Consider the following 20,371-nt stretch of genomic DNA (forward strand, 5'->3'; position numbering starts at 1 on the left):
TGGGACCATTTGGAGGAATATCTAAACTTTAATGACACTGGAGACTAACGTTTAGGGACTACCTGGATGCCCTTAAGGTGGTAGTGAGGGGATACCTCATAACTGAGGATAAAGGAGAGATCAAGGGTAAAACTAGTTGATGGCCTAAAGAAGGCTTAAAATTCCCATAAAAAAACAAAGTTGTAGAATAGCTGACATTGGGTCTCGCATCTGAGAAGTCCTCTTCAGATACTCAACCTCTCTAAGGCAGACTGCATTTTGGCAAGGTTGATCAGAGGTTCCATTAGGACATTAGCTAGGTTGCTAGTGTCCAGGGCTTAAGGTGAAGCAAAAACAGGGCTGTATCTTTTCGATCATGGGTCAAAGGGGGGAAGCAACTAGTAGGGAGGGTAGACCTTTTAGACTGGTTCCTTAGGTTCTGCCAGAAGCTGTATGATGCCAGCCTGTCATACCAGGAGGAGTTTGCTTACTATCTAGAACAAGCAGGCTTAGATAAACTCTCTCCTGTACATTCATGCAGAGGACCTGGAACAACTTATAGACAAAATAGGAAATTCTCGAGACAAATAAATTCTTTAAGGACTCTAATGCAGCTTCAAGTATTCAGTGCATCGTACGAGTGGCTGAGGCTCCATTGAAGGAATGTTTTCAGACTTTGTGAGAAAAAGAACAGGGAGTCACATATTCAGATAAGAAGCGAGCCAACACACTGCAGTATGCATTAAGGGAACCGAAACGCATGGGCGGGAAGGAAAATACTCTATAAGTAGCACTAAACCCCTGCCAAACTTAATACTCAAGATGGGTGGCAACCCACAAACACATGTTGGAATGCATGGGTCGAGGGACCATTTTGCATACATTTTGGGGCTGTCCTGTCCGATTTTAGTGTTTTGGGGTTTATTTGTAGATTATGTGAAATTAATGCTACCCCTATTGGTTACCAAACGGACACTGTTAGCAAGATGGAAGAGGGTTGCACCCCAGTAAGTATCCTTATGCTACATACCTAGAATATGTGACCTATTTGGAATGGAAAAGATCTCAAATGAGCGGGTTGGAACGGAGGAGCTATTCTCCAAGATCTAGTCGCATGTGCTGACGTTCTTTTCTGAGGATGCAAGTTCTTACATGACTGAGAACTCTGATGGCCTTCCAAATATTGCCAATAGATGAGACAACTTGAAATTTGTGGCGGGTGGTTTTCTGAGGGAAGCATAGATTTGTATATGTGCCTGGTCCTGAGAGCAGTGATCACGGGTTGCAACTCAGGAAGGAAGAGCACGTTTCTTTTGGGTTTTGTATTCACTCAAAACTTTATTAGAATCTTAATTTGCGTTTTATGTCTCGAGCAAACAAAATAAATGTGTATAACAGATCCACCTATTGGTGATCACCTATGTGATCAATCGTGATAGTTTAAATAACTGTATAAAAACAATTGTTACTAAAATCTGCATCCAGTGGATGTTTACTTGCGTTTTCTCTGAGCATTCAGTTACCACGTGTTCCATTTCTAATCTTCATGATTACAAGTTGTCCTTACTACTGATGAAACACGTGGTTTATGATTACTCCAATATTTCGATTACATCAAAACTTTGCGACCTAAATACAGTTGACATTCAATCCAAATGTTTACATAACCTTTAAACACAATATCCCTGCTTGGTAATTTTGTTACTAGTTTCGGTACAGACCTTCACAGCTCAGTATATGGTTCAAATGTTGTTGTGACTCTCTCCCTGGGTATCTGTATAAAGAGTAATCTATATTCAGATGGTATGAATGTTTCTAACTAAAGGACATAATATTATGACCCCCTCACCGATTGCACGCATGCTTGTGCGCTCCTGTGTAGACTGGAGTGATCATGGAACTGTCTGTGCTTGCATGGTAACATTCAGTAGCCTGATTTTAGAAACGAGTGGATATTTTATAATGTTTCGTGGATACCCCCATCAAAATCGCTGAAGTGTGTATTTCCTCAGTATGTGAGTGTCTCCATAACTGCCGGATTTTTGTGTGCATGCCAGCACTCCGGGGTGCCAAACCCATCATGAAGTGTTTCATCTATTGCACTCTTGTGATAGCTACTTGAGATGGAACTATCTAAGATAGACTACTGTTGTAGTACACCTGTCTGTTCTAAGTGAACTTAAAGCCCCCTAATTGTTAACCCAGTGTTTTTGTGCTGTGCGTACCTCATTTATATTAGTAGAATAAGGCTTCCACTGCCAGCATTAGCCAGAACTGAAACACATTGTGAAGTTTAACTGAATTATAATGACGAGTGCACATTAGTGGTACATAAATCTCAATGTCCCATTCTGACACTTCTCTTACTCCGAACCACAATTCTTACTCCTGATTACCCAAGTTTTTGGTTACTCCACGTCGCACTCTTGTTGATATTCAAATTCCACACCTCATTTCGATTCCTTTTTACTTCTTTCTTTTCCCAAGTGTTTGTTTTTCTCCTCTAGCACAACAATCTCCCTCTTACTACAGGCCCAACGTCTTTCTCTTGTTTCATTCTGATCTCAAGTGTTGTTGTCACCAATTTGTTATTCTCACTCACCACAGATGGATTACCGCACACTTGTGCATGAAAAGGATGAGGCAGTGTATGCAGAGATACGCAGCATTTTGATGGACGTGCGTGGCTTCTATGTGAGTATTAGGCAGGTGACAGGAGATGTGGCTAAGCCCCTATTTTGTTTGCACATTTGCTCTCCTATGGAGTGTTGCAGTAATACTATAAATGTACTCTATTGAAATTACCAGGCATTTTAGCACTACCACAAGTTGAGTGTTGTGGTATTACCAGATTGCATAGCACCCCATAAAAAACTGTTACCAGTTGCAAAAAACCTGGTAGTAATAACGCGCATAAAGATGCAGAAAACTTGTATTAATATTAACTAGATCAACTTAGTCCTGGTGTTCTAGACATGCGAAATCCAGTAGTAGTACTGCAACTCCCGACTGTTACCACGAAAAAACAAACCAACTTTACCACCCCAGGGTATTTCCTTTTGAGTTTATCATGTTTCCCTAAGTGGTGATTGTAATAATTTAACCCCACTCATCATTTTTGCTTATATCATCAAAAGTTCTGCTTCCATACCGCTGATGTAATATCAAGGGGTCTGTTGTCCAACACGTCCCCATGTGATCTCCATGTTGCTTGGTTTGCGCAATGCATAGTGTAGACTCAATATTCTTGAATGTGAGGTTCACGGCCTTATTGTCTCTATGCTTTCATGTGGCCATTCTGTTTCAAAAACTTTCTAATTACTGTGTGGCACGTAACTCTTATGCTTGTTAGCTTTTTGAACGCAATGACACAAAATCTCACTGCCTTACTCGTAACATAGCACAGCTGTGTTCCTGCATCTTCCATGCCACCTTGAAACTTACCTGCTGCTAGTCCTAACGTCTAGCCTTTAGGATAATCTGATATGATATTGGAATTCGGCTCAACTGATGTCATTGGCCTTGCTCCATTCCTATGGGGGGTGATACATACATACATACATCATACCAATTTAAATCCAAGTTTTGTTTTTTCTATTTGCAGGCTGAGCTTTATGACATCATCATTAAGAACGTGGAAAAGATCACAAACCCCAAAGGGGAGGACAAGCCTCCAATGTACTGAAAGCTGAGAGCACAACTCTATCTGTTTCTCAGAAGCCTTCATGTTGCAAGACTCACAACTGCTATAGAAGTGGCAACCCACTTTAATTACGATTTGTCACAAAATAAAAAAAATTAAACTGGTGCTCTGCATGTTTCTTTTGTCATGGCTGATGGCCTCATACGATAAATACAGAACTATCTGGAAGGTGACTATTGATGTTGGATTAAATGCTCCTTGGAGATATATGAACTCTGCTTATTTCTAAAATAGAGAAGAGAAGGAGTAAGTCCAATCTTCTATGGTTGATTTTGTAAATACTAGATTAGTTACCATAATGGTTCCCTTAGGGTACGTTTTTTAATGATAATATTGTATTTTAACAAAAGGCTAACATCAATAATTCATAGAATGATCAATTACAACAGCTTTATTTGATACAAATAGATGAAAAATTATAAAATATAGACCAAAAATAATTGAATGTTTTCAAGACATGCTGGAAGCAAATGATAGAATCAATTTGATTCATACACGATACAATACATAGCTTCCCAACTAATCGAAGAAAGGGAGCAATCTCTTCAGTATGTTACCATGGGCACGCCAAACCTTGCCAAGAAGAGCATCAGTTGTTGTGACAAATATTTTAAAATTTTGTGGTCCAAAGATAAAGAAATATTTGAGGCATGTGTGGATGTTGATATACATGCGAAGGATAAACTCACCAGTGTTGGGCTCGGATGTGTGCAAGTTGCTTTTCTTCAAAGAAAGTCTTTCGAGTCAAGAGGTATTTTGACTCCTCTTGCTGGTAATGCGCATGGTCATCAACTCCATTGTTAGATTGTGTTCTTCTGACGTTCGGTTTGGACGTGTGCGCTAATTCAACACTATCATGGTACACCCTTCTCTGTTTACACGGTTCCTACCTATGTCTGTATTGTTATCAATCGTGTTAATATTTACCTTCCGTTCAGTTTAATAACTCCTGAATCGACCGGGTGTTTTTCTATCGCCCACATGGGCCTTTGCCCTTTGAGACCTTTTTCAGTCCTGAAGATATAAGACAAAAGGGTAACTGTTTTAAATTGAGCGCACAGCTGAGTATAGGGTAGTAATAACAAATTACACTGGTGCTTCAAAATGATAGCTAGTCGGTTACCACGACTAAATCAATAAGCTCATAGAAGCTCAACATAGAAACTACAATCATTGAGCACTCAAAAGTCCTGTGTTAATGTTCTGTTTGTTTATTCCTTGATTCTTGTCACAATTATATCTTCATTGAAACAGTCCAAGAATTGATTTTTCCAATAATACAGCAGCCAACGCGCGTTTCGTCTGGTCTGATCAGACCTACGACTTCCTCAGGGCTGCAACCCAAACAAATTATAATGACATTAAGTAAACCAAATCATGCCTTAATGTGACATATTCACATTCCTTTTCACAAAATTTACAAATAGGTATAGTTGTGCCTAGAGTAAAGTAATTATATAGTAATGTTTGCTCACCACCAAGTTTATAGGTTGAAAACACCCCTTGTGTCAAATTGTAAATAAAAGGAGGGTTTATTCTTGGTTCAAGACATGGAATATTAAGGAGAAAAAAGTAAAATAATATAAAGTAGTACGGGTTTGACGTCGTGGCTAGACAGCGAGGCTATATACCTATGCCTACCTTCATCGGTAGCATCAATATGTCCACTCCATTAGTATAACTCGATCTTTTATGAATACGTTTCTAAAAGAGTAGTTTGTACGAATTTAATCATAAGTATTAACTCCTGGTTCTTCACTTTAATCTATTCAGAATGGTCAGAACCTTCTTACCTTATCATAAAGTGTAACGTCCAATATTGTAAAACGTTATATATCCTGGCTTAGGTTTCCCAGTATAAATCTCATATATGTAGTCAGTTTCCAATTTCCATAATCAGTGTATATATCTGTAAAAGTAATTAAGTATTCAACCACTATACAGGGTTATAAAGTCGCTACCATTAGTAATGCAAATACGTTGCCCTCCGTTTTTAATGGAGACAACCTTACCTCAGCAAGTTAAAGTTTTATCAAAATTCTCGCCGGTATCGGACTCAGTCCAAGAAGATTAAGTATCTGCAGAAACATAAATGATTTATCCCGTGTAAGCTATATTGAAGTCTATACCTCCAGTCACGTTAAAGAATACTATCTCCTGTTGTCGAGATTCACTTACCGGATTCAGAATATCCATATGCCTAGGATCGCGTATCTCCGTGTCAGCGTCCTACTCGGGCGCCATCTTGATTAGTCGCCTTTATACTATAAACTACGTTTTTGGGCGCCATATTAGCAAAGTGTAGATACATTTCATGAGAGAGTACAATCTCATGTTTGATTATAGTTACTATATTTAGTATCTTGTTCATACGTTGTTTTAGATTTACGTCGTTTACGAAATGTAAACGTGTAATGGAATTTCAGGCGAGAATGTGGTAATTCGTTTATAAACGTCTAACCATGTAATATATTTTCATACCAGAATATACAATGTAATACCACAGTTATTCTTCCATTAATAAACGAGAAACCATTGGTCTAATTCCTAGCAAAAATATCCGTCGCCATCTTGGAATGGTCTCGTATTCACTTGTTATCCATCCATACTCGAGTCGAAGTATTTTACCCAATTCTCATTTATGCCCTCTGTTAAATACTATAATATTGTCCTGATACTTATTTATTAATTGATGTCTACCGGTGTAAGGCGGCACCAGCACTTCACTCCGCCGTCCCACCATAGCGTCAACCCGATATAAAAGTCTAGAAAAACACCAGAACTATACATTAGAGGTAAAGAGAATAGATCTCAATAAGCTATACATAGTGCCAACAAATTACAGTGTAAATGTAACGGCTTGAATATGTGTTCAAAGTATCATACCTTATTACATAGTAAACTAAATAGGTAAACATCTTGTCTGAATATAAAATCCATGTAATTGTTCAACCGATCCTGTCCAGATAAGCAGACAGTCGTCGATGAAACGACCCCAGTAATGGATATACTGTATCCACTCCTTATTACTGGGTCCCCAAATTCGCTCCGCCTCGTACCAACCCATAAATAGGTTCGCAAAAGACGGAGCAAATTTGGCTCCCATCGCTGTCCCAAGTTCTTGGCGGTACCATGCACCATCAAACAAAAACACATTGTTTTTCAATATTAGTTCGGTCATTTGTAGCAACATCTGTGAATGATCATAAAGTTCAGCAGCTCGCTTGCTAAGAAAAAAGTCAAGAGCATTGATTCCAAGGGTGTGATCAATATTAGAATAAAGGGAAACCACATCAAGTGTAGCTAAAATCATCCCTTCTTCCCAAGTAATGTCATTTAATATGTTAAGTATATATTTCGTATCCATAACAAAAGATGGTAGATTCTGTACAAAGTCTCTAAGAAATGTATCAATGTATTCGGACAGGTGTTCAGTTGGCCCTCCAATGCCCGAGACTATCGGTCTTCCTGGGGGCTTGTCTCGGCATTTATGCACCTTTGGCAAGGTATATAGACATGGTGATCTCGGAAATGTAGTTTGTAAATACAAGTATTCATCATGATTAATTAGTGATAGATCGTACCATTCCCTCACTTTAGTATTTACCGTTTCTACTAAGGTCTTCATTGGGTTAGACTCTAGCCTTGTGTAGTAACGTTTATCGTTTAGTTGTGATAAAACTTCACTTTTATAATCAATGCTATTCTGTAAAACCAGGTTGCCACCTTTGTCTGCTCTCCGAATTATTATTTCCTTATTGTTCAAAAGTTCATTGAGGGCTTTCCTTTCTCCTGGTGTTAAATTATCCTGTCTAGGATGCAAGTAACTCGAACGTTTATGTTCTAATTCACGATCAATATCCTGACTGACAGCCTTAAAAAATACATTGATAACATTTCCTTGTGTTAACCTTGGAGTCCATTTAGAGCTTGTTTTAAGACCACTGCTTTCTGTCACATAGCGTTCTACTTCTAAATCTTCTATGATTTTGGCTAATGTAGCAGGGTCATCTTCAGTTTCTGTTAGAGATAACAGGAGCTGCGTCTCTTTAAGTTCTTGTATAGTGAGATTACTCAAGTTTTTAGTAGTGGGTGTTTCTTTCACAGGTGTATTACAAAAGAATTTTTTCAATTTAAGCCTCCTAGTAAATTTAAAAAGATCTATCTTGGTCATCACCCAGTCTTGCCTCCTAGCTGGACAGAACCCTAAACCTTTTTTAAGAACACAAATCATGTCAGGAGAAAATTGTTGGTCAGATAAATTAATGATTTCAATATCACTTACTTCAGTAACATCATTTAGGGCTGTGGCTTCCATGACCTCAAGCTCCTCTTTAGCCTTGTCCCTTGATTTCCCTCTTCCTCTCCTGCCTCTTCTGGTCCTCTTGTATTTGTATTCCGATTCCTGCCAGTTTCTCGATTCCCCCTCCGTAGGCGGTGGACTTCCTCTAAAAAATTAGATTCAGGTGTAGGGGTAGTTGTTACTGTAACCGGTACCTCCTCACTGTCATCACTTGATAAGTTGCTAGAAGAAGCTTCAGTTTCGCTAAGTGGTGTGATGTTGCCTGCCTGCCTCTTACTCTGTGTAGTTTTCATAAGATAGTCAAACCTCTTGGCATAAGTATATATTCTCCCAGAGCGGTAGTCTTTCTCGTCTCTCTTAATCTTATGTGCCTTCCTCCTTTTTATCTCAAGTTGTAAATCTTTCAGGTATTCGTCCATGTAAATGTAAATGTATAGGCATTTATATAGCGCACTACTTACCCGTAGGGTCCCAAGGCGCTTCGACCGCTGCGAAACCCTTCCTGGCTTCCCTGAGAGATGGTCCCTTAATGGGTATCTCCAGGGTGAGACCAGGCATCCCCGGCGGTCTGGTGGGGCCGTTAGGGAAGATGAGGCAAGCTAATGCCCAGAGTTGCCGAGTGTGATCGCTGATCAGAGTGGGCACCGAGGCGAGAGAATTATCGAGTCCGCTGACCCTGGTCCAGAAACCTGCCGTGCCGGGAATCGAACCCTGGTCCCGGGCCGTCCTCTGCTCTCGGGTCTGCCGCCTCTAACCAGTGAGCCACACTACTTCACAGTTTTTTATGGTTGCCTCTGGAAGATTTAAGGCTTTGATCTCATCTTCTACCTTTTGTATTTCAATAAGAAGTTTAGCTATTTTCCTGTCTGCGTTATCTATTAATATTTTCATAAGGTTGCGCGAGCTATCATTAAGCTCCTTTTCCCATATTGCATATAAATCAGGTTCCAGGTCTTCGTAGGCAGGTATAATTTGTGAGCGTAGACCTCTCGGAATTCTATTCATCGTTAGGTATTGCTTCAGAGTTGCAGCATCCCACCACTTATTCAACTCTTGTTTTTTGAGTGCTTCCAGTTTTCTAAATTTGGCGCCAAGTCCCTCTCTTTTAGCATCTGCAGATGGTCTAACTGATGATCCTATAGATCCACCTGATAGTAGATTACTGAACAATTCCTCAGCTTCCCTATCTCTATTCATTATCCCTTTGCGGCTGCTCAATATAACAATACGAAAGATATAAGACAAAAGGGTAACTGTTTTCAATTGAGCGCACAGCTGAGTATAGGGTAGTAATAACAAATTACACTGGTGCTTCAAAATGATAGCTAGTCGGTTACCACGACTAAATCAATAAGCTCATAGAAGCTCAACATAGAAACTACAATCATTGAGCACTCAAAAGTCCTGTGTTAATGTTCTGTTTGTTTATTCCTTGATTCTTGTCACAATTATATCTTCATTGAAACAGTCCAAGAATTGATTTTTCCAATAATACAGCAGCCAACGCGCGTTTCGTCTGGTCTGATCAGACCTACGACTTCCTCAGGGCTGCAACCCAAACAAATTATAATGACATTAAGTAAACCAAATCATGCCTTAATGTGACATATTCACATTCCTTTTCACAAAATTTACAAATAGGTATAGTTGTGCCTAGAGTAAAGTAATTATATAGTAATGTTTGCTCACCACCAAGTTTATAGGTTGAAAACACCCCTTGTGTCAAATTGTAAATAAAAGGAGGGTTTATTCTTGGTTCAAGACATGGAATATTAAGGAGAAAAAAGTAAAATAATATAAAGTAGTACGGGTTTGACGTCGTGGCTAGACAGCGAGGCTATATACCTATGCCTACCTTCATCGGTAGCATCAATATGTCCACTCCATTAGTATAACTCGATCTTTTATGAATACGTTTCTGAAAGAGTAGTTTGTACGAATTTAATCATAAGTATTAACTCCTGGTTCTTCACTTTAATCTATTCAGAATGGTCAGAACCTTCTTACCTTATCATAAAGTGTAACGTCCAATATTGTAAAACGTTATATATCCTGGCTTAGGTTTCCCAGTATAAATCTCATATATGTAGTCAGTTTCCAATTTCCATAATCAGTGTATATATCTGTAAAAGTAATTAAGTATTCAACCACTATACAGGGTTATAAAGTCGCTACCATTAGTAATGCAAATACGTTGCCCTCCGTTTTTAATGGAGACAACCTTACCTCAGCAAGTTAAAGACCGATAGTCTCGGGCATTGGAGGGCCAACTGAACACCTGTCCGAATACATTGATACAGGATATATAACGTTTATAACGTTTTACAATATTGGACGTTACACTTTATGATAAGGTAAGAAGGTTCTGATCATTCTGAATAGATTAAAGTGAAGAACCAGGAGTTAATACTTATGATTAAATTCGTACAAACTACTCTTTCAGAAACGTATTCATAAAAGATCGAGTTATACTAATGGAGTGGACATATTGATGCTACCGATGAAGGTAGGCATAGGTATATAGCCTCGCTGTCTAGCCACGACGTCAAACCCGTACTACTTTATATTATTTTACTTTTTTCTCCTTAATATATATTCCATGTCTTGAACCAAGAATAAACCCTCCTTTTATTTACAATTTGACACAAGGGGTGTTTTCAACCTATAAACTTGGTGGTGAGCAAACAGTACTATATAATTACTTTACTCTAGGCACAACTATACCTATTTGTAAATTTTGTGAAAAGGAATGTGAATATGTCACATTAAGGCATGATTTGGTTTACTTAATGTCATTATAATTTGTTTGGGTTGCAGCCCTGAGGAAGTCGTAGGTCTGATCAGACCAGACGAAACGCGCGTTGGCTGCTGTATTATTGGAAAAATCAATTCTTGGACTGTTTCAATGAAGATATAATTGTGACAAGAATCAAGGAATAAACAAACAGAACATTAACACAGGACTTTTGAGTGCTCAATGATTGTAGTTTCTACCTTTTTCAGTCCTAAGGTATATTTTCCTCCCCCCGCCCCTCACCATATTAACCCGATGATGGAATTGACGCTTTTACATTACTATCCTTGCTGTCACGCAAAATATTGTTGGACTGATCTGCATCAGGTCTGCAATCTGTGTCTCTCCCTTAAGCACAACGAAGCTGGTTGCGACGCATGCCGCTCCTTCCATTCTAAGAAAACTATTTGCAACCGTCAAGCTTGATAACTCGAAATGTCACGAGGAGAAGAAAAGACACACCGGATTTTTTCAGCACCATAGACATCGATGTGGAGCATTATGCGCAAGCGTTTGCTGTGGACAAGGGGGCCTTCTTCCCCAACGACCGCTCAGGCTCTGACCTGGAAATCCAGAATCTTACACCAGCACAGCCAGCTGTGAGTACTCTATGCCCCCACCTCACCACTGACACCCACGCAGAGCAACCCTTCTCAAAGGGTCGAATAGTTGCTCTGGAGCACCAAAGACAAACTGCCTTGGGCCATGGTCGGTACCGACTGACCACTTCAGACGTAATGCCCAACTCTGCTTTGAAGAAAACATCGAAGCGGAGTACTTCTCACACAGGCCGCTCCCGCCTAGGGGTTGAGCCGAACTTCGCAGCCAACAACGCCGGCATCTTAACAGAAACCACCATTGGAGCCGAGACCATCAGTGTCAGAGCTGAGACCATTGTGTCCCAGCAGTAAGTTCGGCCAAGGATCGAGGACTGTCAAACCGATTCTTCACAAACTACAAGAAGAGATCAACACCCACCAGAAACACCTGATGATCCATCCACATACAGGATGGATAATCGCCAGCCATCCTGGATCTGCTGGCAACAATCTAAACTGAAACTGGACAAGGCCACTAGCCCTTAGCATTTCACTATTTCACCACCCTACCTGCTCCACAATACTCACCCTCACCTCCTGCTTCTCCAGCTGACCCTATATCATACACTCATCAAGGGTCGCCTTATTCAGATATAGGGGACAGGGCCATGGGGATGCCTCAAACATTCCACTGCAGTGTGATCCATGTGATGCCTATAGTATGGATCCACCCGCAGATAGAGATCGTAACCTCCGCCCTGTCAAACCCTTCCTTCCTGATCTTACCATTCCCTGCCACAACCTCATTGATAGGGCTACCACATTCCATAAGTAGATCTGCTGCATACACAGCCGTTAGAGGATGATTCCCTTTTAGAGACCCTTTCCTCCACACAACGCTCTCCTCCGTACCTACCCATGCTTAAAGTCCTGCTCAGTCACACCCCAGACATCTCCCATGACCAAGTTCGAGCTAGAGTCATTACACCAAGGGTGGATAAGATATACAAGGCTTCCCCAGCTGACCTACTCTACATTCAGGGCCAGCTTCCTCCTGACACCCTAGTGGTAGCTACTGCACAGAAAAGGGTCCACTTTCAGAGTAATGGTGATTCCCCACAAAGGGAGTATGAGAATAGATGCTGTAGGCAAGAGGGTAGCTGTGCAATCGCCAAACATTCCATTGGGCTGCTCTCTCAATTTGACAGGGCTCATTGGGAGGAAATGGAGGAACTCCTCCAATATCTCCGAGATCAACACATGAAGAGAGGCTATGAGATCGTCTCTGAAGGGAAGTAGATCTCAAACGCCACCTTAGGATGTGCTCCAGATGCTGCTGATACTGCTGCTCGGGCTGTCCACTCTAGTGTCCTTCTAGGTATGCATGTATGGCTCCATGTCTTCGATTTCAAAGCAGAAGTCCAGCAAAACTGTCTTAATCTGCCTTTTCGATGGAGAACATCTGTTTGTCCTGCAGGTAGATATTTGATTAGAAAAAAATTAAAAGGACAATAAAACAGCAAAACCGAAGGGTGCCCTTCAAACCCCTCCGTATCACGGTTACTGTTGCTGCTGCTCCTACTGTGAAAGTTCCAAAACCACTTCCCCAAAAACCTCTGTATCATACTAACAGCCGCAAGCCCAAAATACTTCTCCCAGGTGATATTTTCGAGGCTCCTACAGAGGGAACAATTCTAAAGGCAGAGATAAAGGTGGTTTTCCCAATCCACACCACTACTTCTGCATGTCCACGCTGTCAACACACAGATGCCGACCTGCTTCGCATGCTGTGGGCATGCGTTACCTTGCAGCGATATTGGCAGGAAGTGGTCACAACTCTAGCTTCATGCACAAATACAGAAATGTCATTGTCGTGGGAAGCCTGCCTTTTAGGGCTGTACACTAGGTCAAAACAGAATAAAGTAATCTTGAAGTTCCGAGATCTGGGTTTCATTACCGCGAAATGTCTCAGAACTAAAAAATGGAAGAGTGCAGTCCCACCGGAGATACTTAGCTGGAAGCGCTCGTTCACAATATGGGCACAGGCGGAAAGTACGGCGCTACATAGGGAAGAGACAGCTGGGCTTCATAAATTCCCTATTGCACAGAGCTGGTACACGTTACTCACTGCCTTACAGACCGGCAACCTGATAGCAGTTGACATTGCCCCGTTAGTCGAGCAGGGATAGACACATTGGCCCCCTATCTCTCAGCTACGGGGAGTTGATACGTTTCAGTTTGCAGAATGGATGAATGCGGTTCCTCCCAGTCTGTCATAGACGGCTGCCCATGCCTCCTCCGTCCCCAGCCACAAGAGACCTCTTTGTTGGCAAATTGTCCTGCCCTGCTGTGTGTACTGGGCCAACTACCCACCAGGTATGTGGCTGTGTGGAAATGCATCACTAATATGTCTGTATTCAATCATGCACAACTGATATTGAAGATATTTCATGGATGGCAGAAGTTTTTATTTCTCATGTTTGAAGTTTGTTTGTTTTGAATCATTTGGAAAATAAGTTCTATTGGTACTCAATGGTGCTCACAATATGCGTTCTATCATCTTTCTAGTCCTTTCTCCTATTGAGAAGTGAATAGACGGTGAGTCCTGACTGGCGAAGATCTGTGTTTAAATGGTGTATATACGCTAGTTCCTGTCAGTACCACTCAAATAGGATGTGTTCAGAGTACGTGGTAGATCACAATGACATTAACCTGCAAACTATGATGTAGCTCGACTGTGGACAATGGCATGCAGAGGTATTTGTGCATATGTACAAGCATGATATAAATGTCTGTAACAATGAATAGCATATCAGTGTTAATTATATATTACTGAGACGGATGAAGCTATTCTGCACATGGGAACTGCATTACTGATACCCACATCTATATATTTTTGTACGGATTCATGATGATAGTTATGTTAAAAAAAGAAAAATACTAATAAAGATATTTAAACAAAAAAATAAAATGGTCGTTTTCCCAAAGGTTTTGCCACCACCAGTAAGCCCTGACTTAGCTCTCATTCTCCCCAATCACATGACACCAGTCGGAGGTGGTCGGGTTCTTTCACTGGTGACAGAACGTCACTTCCAACCAGTGGGTGTTGGATATTATCCAACATGATTATTGTCTGGAACTCACTTCCACACCTCCCAACATTCTACCTCACAAACACAAACTCTGCCCACAATACCAGAGGTTACTCAGGGATGAGGTCCAAGTGCCCCTCTAAAAAGGAGCCATAGAACCTGTCCCTCACCATTAACAGGGTACGGGAGTTTGCTTGCTATACTTCTGTATCCCCAGAAAAGACCAGTCCATCAGACTAATTTTGGATCTCCGGCCCCTAAACTAATACATTCTCCCAGAGCACTTTCCCATGATCACTTTTGCCGCATTTACATTCCTATTCAACAGCCATATCACTTTTACATCAGATTTGTGTAGTAAGTAGACATTATTACCAATTCAAGGTGCTCCCTTTTAGAATCACTACCATACCCAGGGACTTCATCAAGTGCCTCGCAATGGTGGCTGCTCACCTACACAGCAGGGCATTCATGTCCTTCCCTATTTCACTGATTGACTCATCAAGAGTGGCACTCATCTACAATGTCACCAACACACTCTAGTCACAGTCATCCTGCTTCACAAATAGGCTTTACCATCAACGCTTTAAAATTCCATCGCCAACCCCTTCAGATCCAACCTTATCAAGATCCAATCCTCAAATCAGAGATGGGCATAGCCTACCCAAATGCCATAATGATACACTGCTTTAAGGCAATCATTCCTCAATTTCAACTAAGTCAACCGGTTACAGTCAGGACAATAATGCGCCTCCTAGGCATGATGGCTTCATGATCGCTATAGTACCACATGCTAGGTTACACATGCGTCTATTACAGAAGTGCTTAGCACACCAATGCTCTCAAGCGGAGGGTAATTGGATAGATCTAGTGTTGGTTAGCCGTCAAACTTGCCACTCTGCAGTGGAGGAACACCAAAAACTTGTTAAAAGGTCAGCCATTCCTAGATGCAGTTCCGCAGAAGACCATAACAACGGACTCCTCCATTATGAGATGAGTAGGTCATTCACAGAATAACTGTCCGAGGTAAATGGAATCCCAGTCAACGGCGTCTTCACATAAATCACCTCTAGATTCTAGGTGTTCATCTTGCGCAGAAAGCTTTTCTTCCACACAGAACTGGCAAGGTAGTTCTCATCAAGATGGCCAACATGACCGCCGTCCAATACCTTCAGAAACAAGGGAGCACCAGATCCCTCCCAGCTCTCTCGCCTAGCCCAAAACATTTGAAAATGGTCTGTCCATCACAAGATCCAGCTCTTAGCAGAATATTCACTAGGAGTGAACAACTACTTTGCCGACCTCCGCATGATGTGACAACAAGTCCACCAGTGAGAACTCCACTCTACTTTCAGTCTTCGGACTACCAGAGATAGACCTTTTTGCCACAATCGAAAACGCCAAATGCCCAAACTTCGTCTCGCGGTTTCCACAGTCCAAGGGCAATGCACTGTGTACGAGTTGGTTGGGATATTTGCTTACTCTTTTCCTCCTCTCCCTCCGTTTGTGGTTTGGAAACTTCGACAGACATCCCTCATACTAGTCTCTCCAACATAGGCACCCTCCTCATGCTCTGTGGTCCTATAAGAGATATTGCCCAACAGGCAGAACCTTCTCACTCAGAACCATGGGGAAATCAGGCATCCGGATTCCAGCTTGCTCAGCCTTAGAATTTGAATGCCGTAATCACCCCTTAGAATGCATGGACATTATAAAAGAGATGCTTAGGCCTACTACTCAGGCCTGGTACGGTGCTAATGGAAGGATATTGGTGCTTCATAAATATTGATCCCTTAGCAGCCAAAGAGCAAGACCTTGTTTGCAACCTCTTTCACTTAACAAAATTCATGTTTAGCTTTCACATCCATAAGACTACACCTGGTGACTGTAGCCGCTTACCTTCAGAACAGGCAATTAATTTCCCTATTCAGCATTCTTGTCGAAGCCTTCATGGAAGGTCTTAAGAGTCATTCCTCCTCAAGTCCCACCACCCCTGAAATGAAATAGTAACATTATATAGATCTGATTAATGGGCCCGCCATTCGAATCCCCTCCAGTGTCTACCCTAGAAGGTAACTTTCCTGGTCACCATCACTTCCTGTAAGCGTACTAGTGAGCTTCAAGCACTAACCTTGGGAAAACCCTCCTTCCAAATACATAGAGATAGGTTTGTACTCCGCACCAGCCCTGAGTTTCTCACAGATGTGGTTTCAGTTTCACCTGAATCAATCTATTGAACTTCCTGTATTTTTCCCTCAACCTGACTCTGTTGCAGAATGGGCTTGCCATACATTAGATGTTAAACAAGCCCCCATATATTATATTGCCAGAACTAAATCTTTTAGAAAAACAAAACAGCTTTTTGTTTCTTTCTCTAAACCTCATACAGGGAAAGGCATTTCTAAATCGGCATTTCTAGATGGATTAATAACTGCATCCAGACAAAGATAAAAGGAACTTTTATATCGCTCCTAGAGCCCATTTCACTAGAAAACAAGCATTTGCAATGCAATAGGTCTCACATTTGCGAGAGTTTGCTATTGGCTTTTTGTAAATAATAATGCCTTTTATTTATTTGTTTTGAAAATCTGCAAGCAGTGCGTAAACAAGCAGTTTGTACTTATAGTCGTTGCTTACGAGAAGCAAGGCTGGAAGGAAACTGCACCTCTTTTACTGCCAGTCTTGCTTCTCTTAAGCAAGGGCTGTAAGTACAAAGTGCGTGTTTACGTATCCTTGCAGGGTGTCAAAGCACATGAATAAAAGGCATTCTCATTTACAATGCCAACAGCTCAAACTCTTGCGAATGCGAGACCTATTACATTGCATATGCTTGTTAGAATGAGATGTTGGTGTGTTTGGGATTTAATCCAAGTTGAAGTGGGATGAAGTCTACTACCCTGCACTGGAACACAGCGCCATCATCACGCATCCCGTTACTTTGAACGAGCAGTCAGGGAGGAATAAAGGAGCGCAAGAGCCCAGTGTCACCATGTGACCCAACTCACCTGCGACCTGGATCAACAATATAAAACTGCGACTCATGCCAGGTATCCAAAACCACCATTGTCGGATTGACTCTGACTGCCAAAGAATAGATTGTGTTTCCAGTTAACTCCCAGCTAAGTGCTTGTGTGGATAATGTGGGTACGCACCCCCTACGTGTGTCACACTACCCTGATCACTGCAGCACCTTTTTGCATCCCATGCTCCAACTGGTATATATTTATTTTCCTTCACCAATCGCAACATCCACAGCGGACACTTCCTTTTCACTCCGTAATTCCAGAGAGATCAAGCGCAAGCCTTTCATGTCAGCAGTGGTGCAGATCTGCTTTCCAGTCAAATTCGAGAATGTCCTGTTATTGCATTATGCCAGCTCTGGTACAATTTCAGAGATCCAATCTAATAACCCCAACAATAATTCGTTGGTAAATCCATTGTGACATCACTCCTATCTAATTCAACAATTGTAGTACTTCTCTACTCACCTTGCAGGTGGCTGCCTACGCTGTGCCTTCGGCAACCCTGCATTTTCAGTTTTGTTGTCTTTTTACCACCGAAAACTGGCGATGTTTCACGTGCACAAAATGGATGCCGTGAAGAAAGTTCAAATTGCACGCCCATGTGGACCTGAAAATGGCGTACCAGGAAGCTAAATGTCTGAGTGTGACAGGGCTTGTACCATTAAACTGGGGAGTGGGGAAGTATATTGTGTTTAGGAGGCTTCTTTTTTCTGAATCTACCGTGCTCCAGTTGGGATAGAGCTTCGTACAGAATGGTGTAGCGATAACATCTACTCTTGTAAACAAGTTGTCTGGGCAGAGAAAGCGAATTTTCATGCCTGCCGTCAAAAATGTTTCAGAAAAGGGGGTGGTGATGAACAGAGTGCCTGAATTAAGCAGACCACTCTTACCCAGTCCAAAGATCAGGGCTTGATCCATCACCGTTTTTTAGCTCACTGCACCATCCCAGCTCAGAACTTGGCTATATGCAAATTAGTCTGTTCCTGTCCCAGTGCATGATGGGAACAGGGCAAACCAAACTACCAAGCCAATTCTTATACTGGGAAGGAAACAAGCTTCCGGGGACCGGTTTCTGCCATTTCAGGCGTCGTCGGCCCGGCTTACTTGAATCCTGATGGTGCAATGAGCAAGGGACTCACATCTGAGTATACCCTTCCACGCTTATGGTGGACAAAATGATTCAGAAAAGGGGGTGGTAATGAACAGAGTGCCTGAATTAAGCAGACCACTCTTACCCAATCCAAAGATCAGGGCTTGATCCATCACCGTTTTTTAGCTCACTGCACCATCCCAGCTCAGAACTTGGCTATATGCAAATTAGTCTGTTCCTGTCCCAGTGCATGATGGGAACAGGGCAAACCAAACTACCAAGCCAATTCTTATACTGGGAAGGAAACAAGCTTCCGGGGACCGGTTTCTGCCATTTCAGGCGTCGTCGGCCCGGCTTGCTTGAATCCTGATGGTGCAATGAGCAAGGGACTCACATCTGAGTATACCCTTCCATGCCGTCAAAAATGTAGCATTTTGAGAACGATTTTGCTAAGTAAATAAGCTCTCAGACATTTTAGAAGCTTCTCTCCCGATAATAGAAACAGGCGACCATGTCAGAGTGACCTTTCCCATTTAACGCAATGTACGTACCTCAAAGAAACGATACCTGAGGAAAAAAATAATAAAGCGTTAGGAGACAGTGTGTCTTGCCTGTAACAGCAGGCATGTGAAAAGCATTTAACAAAATAATGCTCGGAGGCTGTAATTAAAGCCTACCAAGTAACAACACACATAGTGGGGTGTCGCCATGGGAGGTTAAAAAATGAGACAAGGCAGTACTAAGGAGGGACTACTAAGTCTATTGCCCAATGAAAAGCCACAGTTTGCAGTGGACAGTGACACAGGCCAATGAAAAATATGGGCGGAGCTTCAAATCCATACCTGGATGCAGCAAGCCTTGCAGCGCATGTGCTGTCCGGGCTCGACCTTAAAAGGAGCCTCTATGGCCTTTCTTGGGAATATTCCTATTGCTGATATTTATGAAGTAGCTACGTGGCCCACACTACATACTTTTACAAAATGTAATGTGTGGATGTACTGGCTCACCAACAAGTCAATGTTGGTCAGACAATTTTACATATACTTTTCCAAACCACTGCAACTCTCACAGGCTAGCCACCCCTCTTTTGGGAGGGCTGCTTTACAGTCTATTCATAGCATGTGTATCTACAGTTACAGAGACCTCGAACGGAAAATGTTACCCAGTAAGCATCTGTTCATAGTATGTAGAACTGTAGTTTCACATGCGCCTACCCGGACGCCTGTGTTAGATGCAGTCAATTGAATATATTTATATTTTTTACTTTCCTCTTTGAATGGACGTCTCTCTATATTATGTTAGGTTATATGAAACTTAATAATGCGCACAACTCTTCCGCTTGGGGACATTTTGGTGCATAGTTGGCAGGTAGCTGTAGCAGAGGCAGGGTTAGAACAACCAGGTCTTAAATTGTTTTTGGAATTCAGCTATACTTGGGCACATGCGAATGGTCAGATTAAGTTTGTTCCAGTGGAGCGGGCCAATATAGGAAAAAGTACTGCCTCCATATTTAGCGGTGCAAATCCATCAAAGGCATGGAAAATTGGTTGCTTGAGCGCAGGTTCCTGTTTGGAACATAGGGGAGGAGCCTGTTTTGTTGGTATTTTGAGCCTGACAAAGATTTGTATGTTATGCAGAGCTGTTTAAACCGGGTTCTCTTGCGAATTGGGAGCCAGTGTAAGGCTCTGAGTGTGGGCGCAGATGAAGTCCTTGGAGGCAGATTGTTTACCATACATGCAGCAGTATTTTAAATGACTTGTAGGTGGGACAGGAGGTATTCGTTGGAGGCAAGGACCAAGGCATTGCCATAGTCTAAACGGCTAATGACTAGCGCCTGGGTAAGTGTTT

At 41.8% G+C, this 20,371-nt stretch overlaps 1 protein-coding gene across 1 annotated transcript in view; it reads left to right on the forward strand.

Moving 5' to 3' along the window:
• PSME2 (proteasome activator subunit 2) overlaps positions 1–18,104 on the forward strand; it is a 184,304-nt gene extending 166,200 nt beyond the window's left edge. The window contains exons 10-12 of the mRNA XM_078644960.1: positions 2,587–2,673; positions 3,584–3,776; positions 18,093–18,104. Of these exons, the coding sequence (XP_078501086.1) occupies positions 2,587–2,673; positions 3,584–3,664 (168 nt within the window). The 3' untranslated portion in view covers positions 3,665–3,776; positions 18,093–18,104. The remainder of the gene's footprint in view (positions 1–2,586; positions 2,674–3,583; positions 3,777–18,092) is intronic.
• Positions 18,105–20,371: the final 2,267 nt, after the last annotated feature.

This window comes from Lissotriton helveticus, chromosome 5_1, assembly GCF_964261635.1.
Source record: "Lissotriton helveticus chromosome 5_1, aLisHel1.1, whole genome shotgun sequence".
NCBI lineage: Eukaryota > Metazoa > Chordata > Amphibia > Caudata > Salamandridae > Lissotriton > Lissotriton helveticus.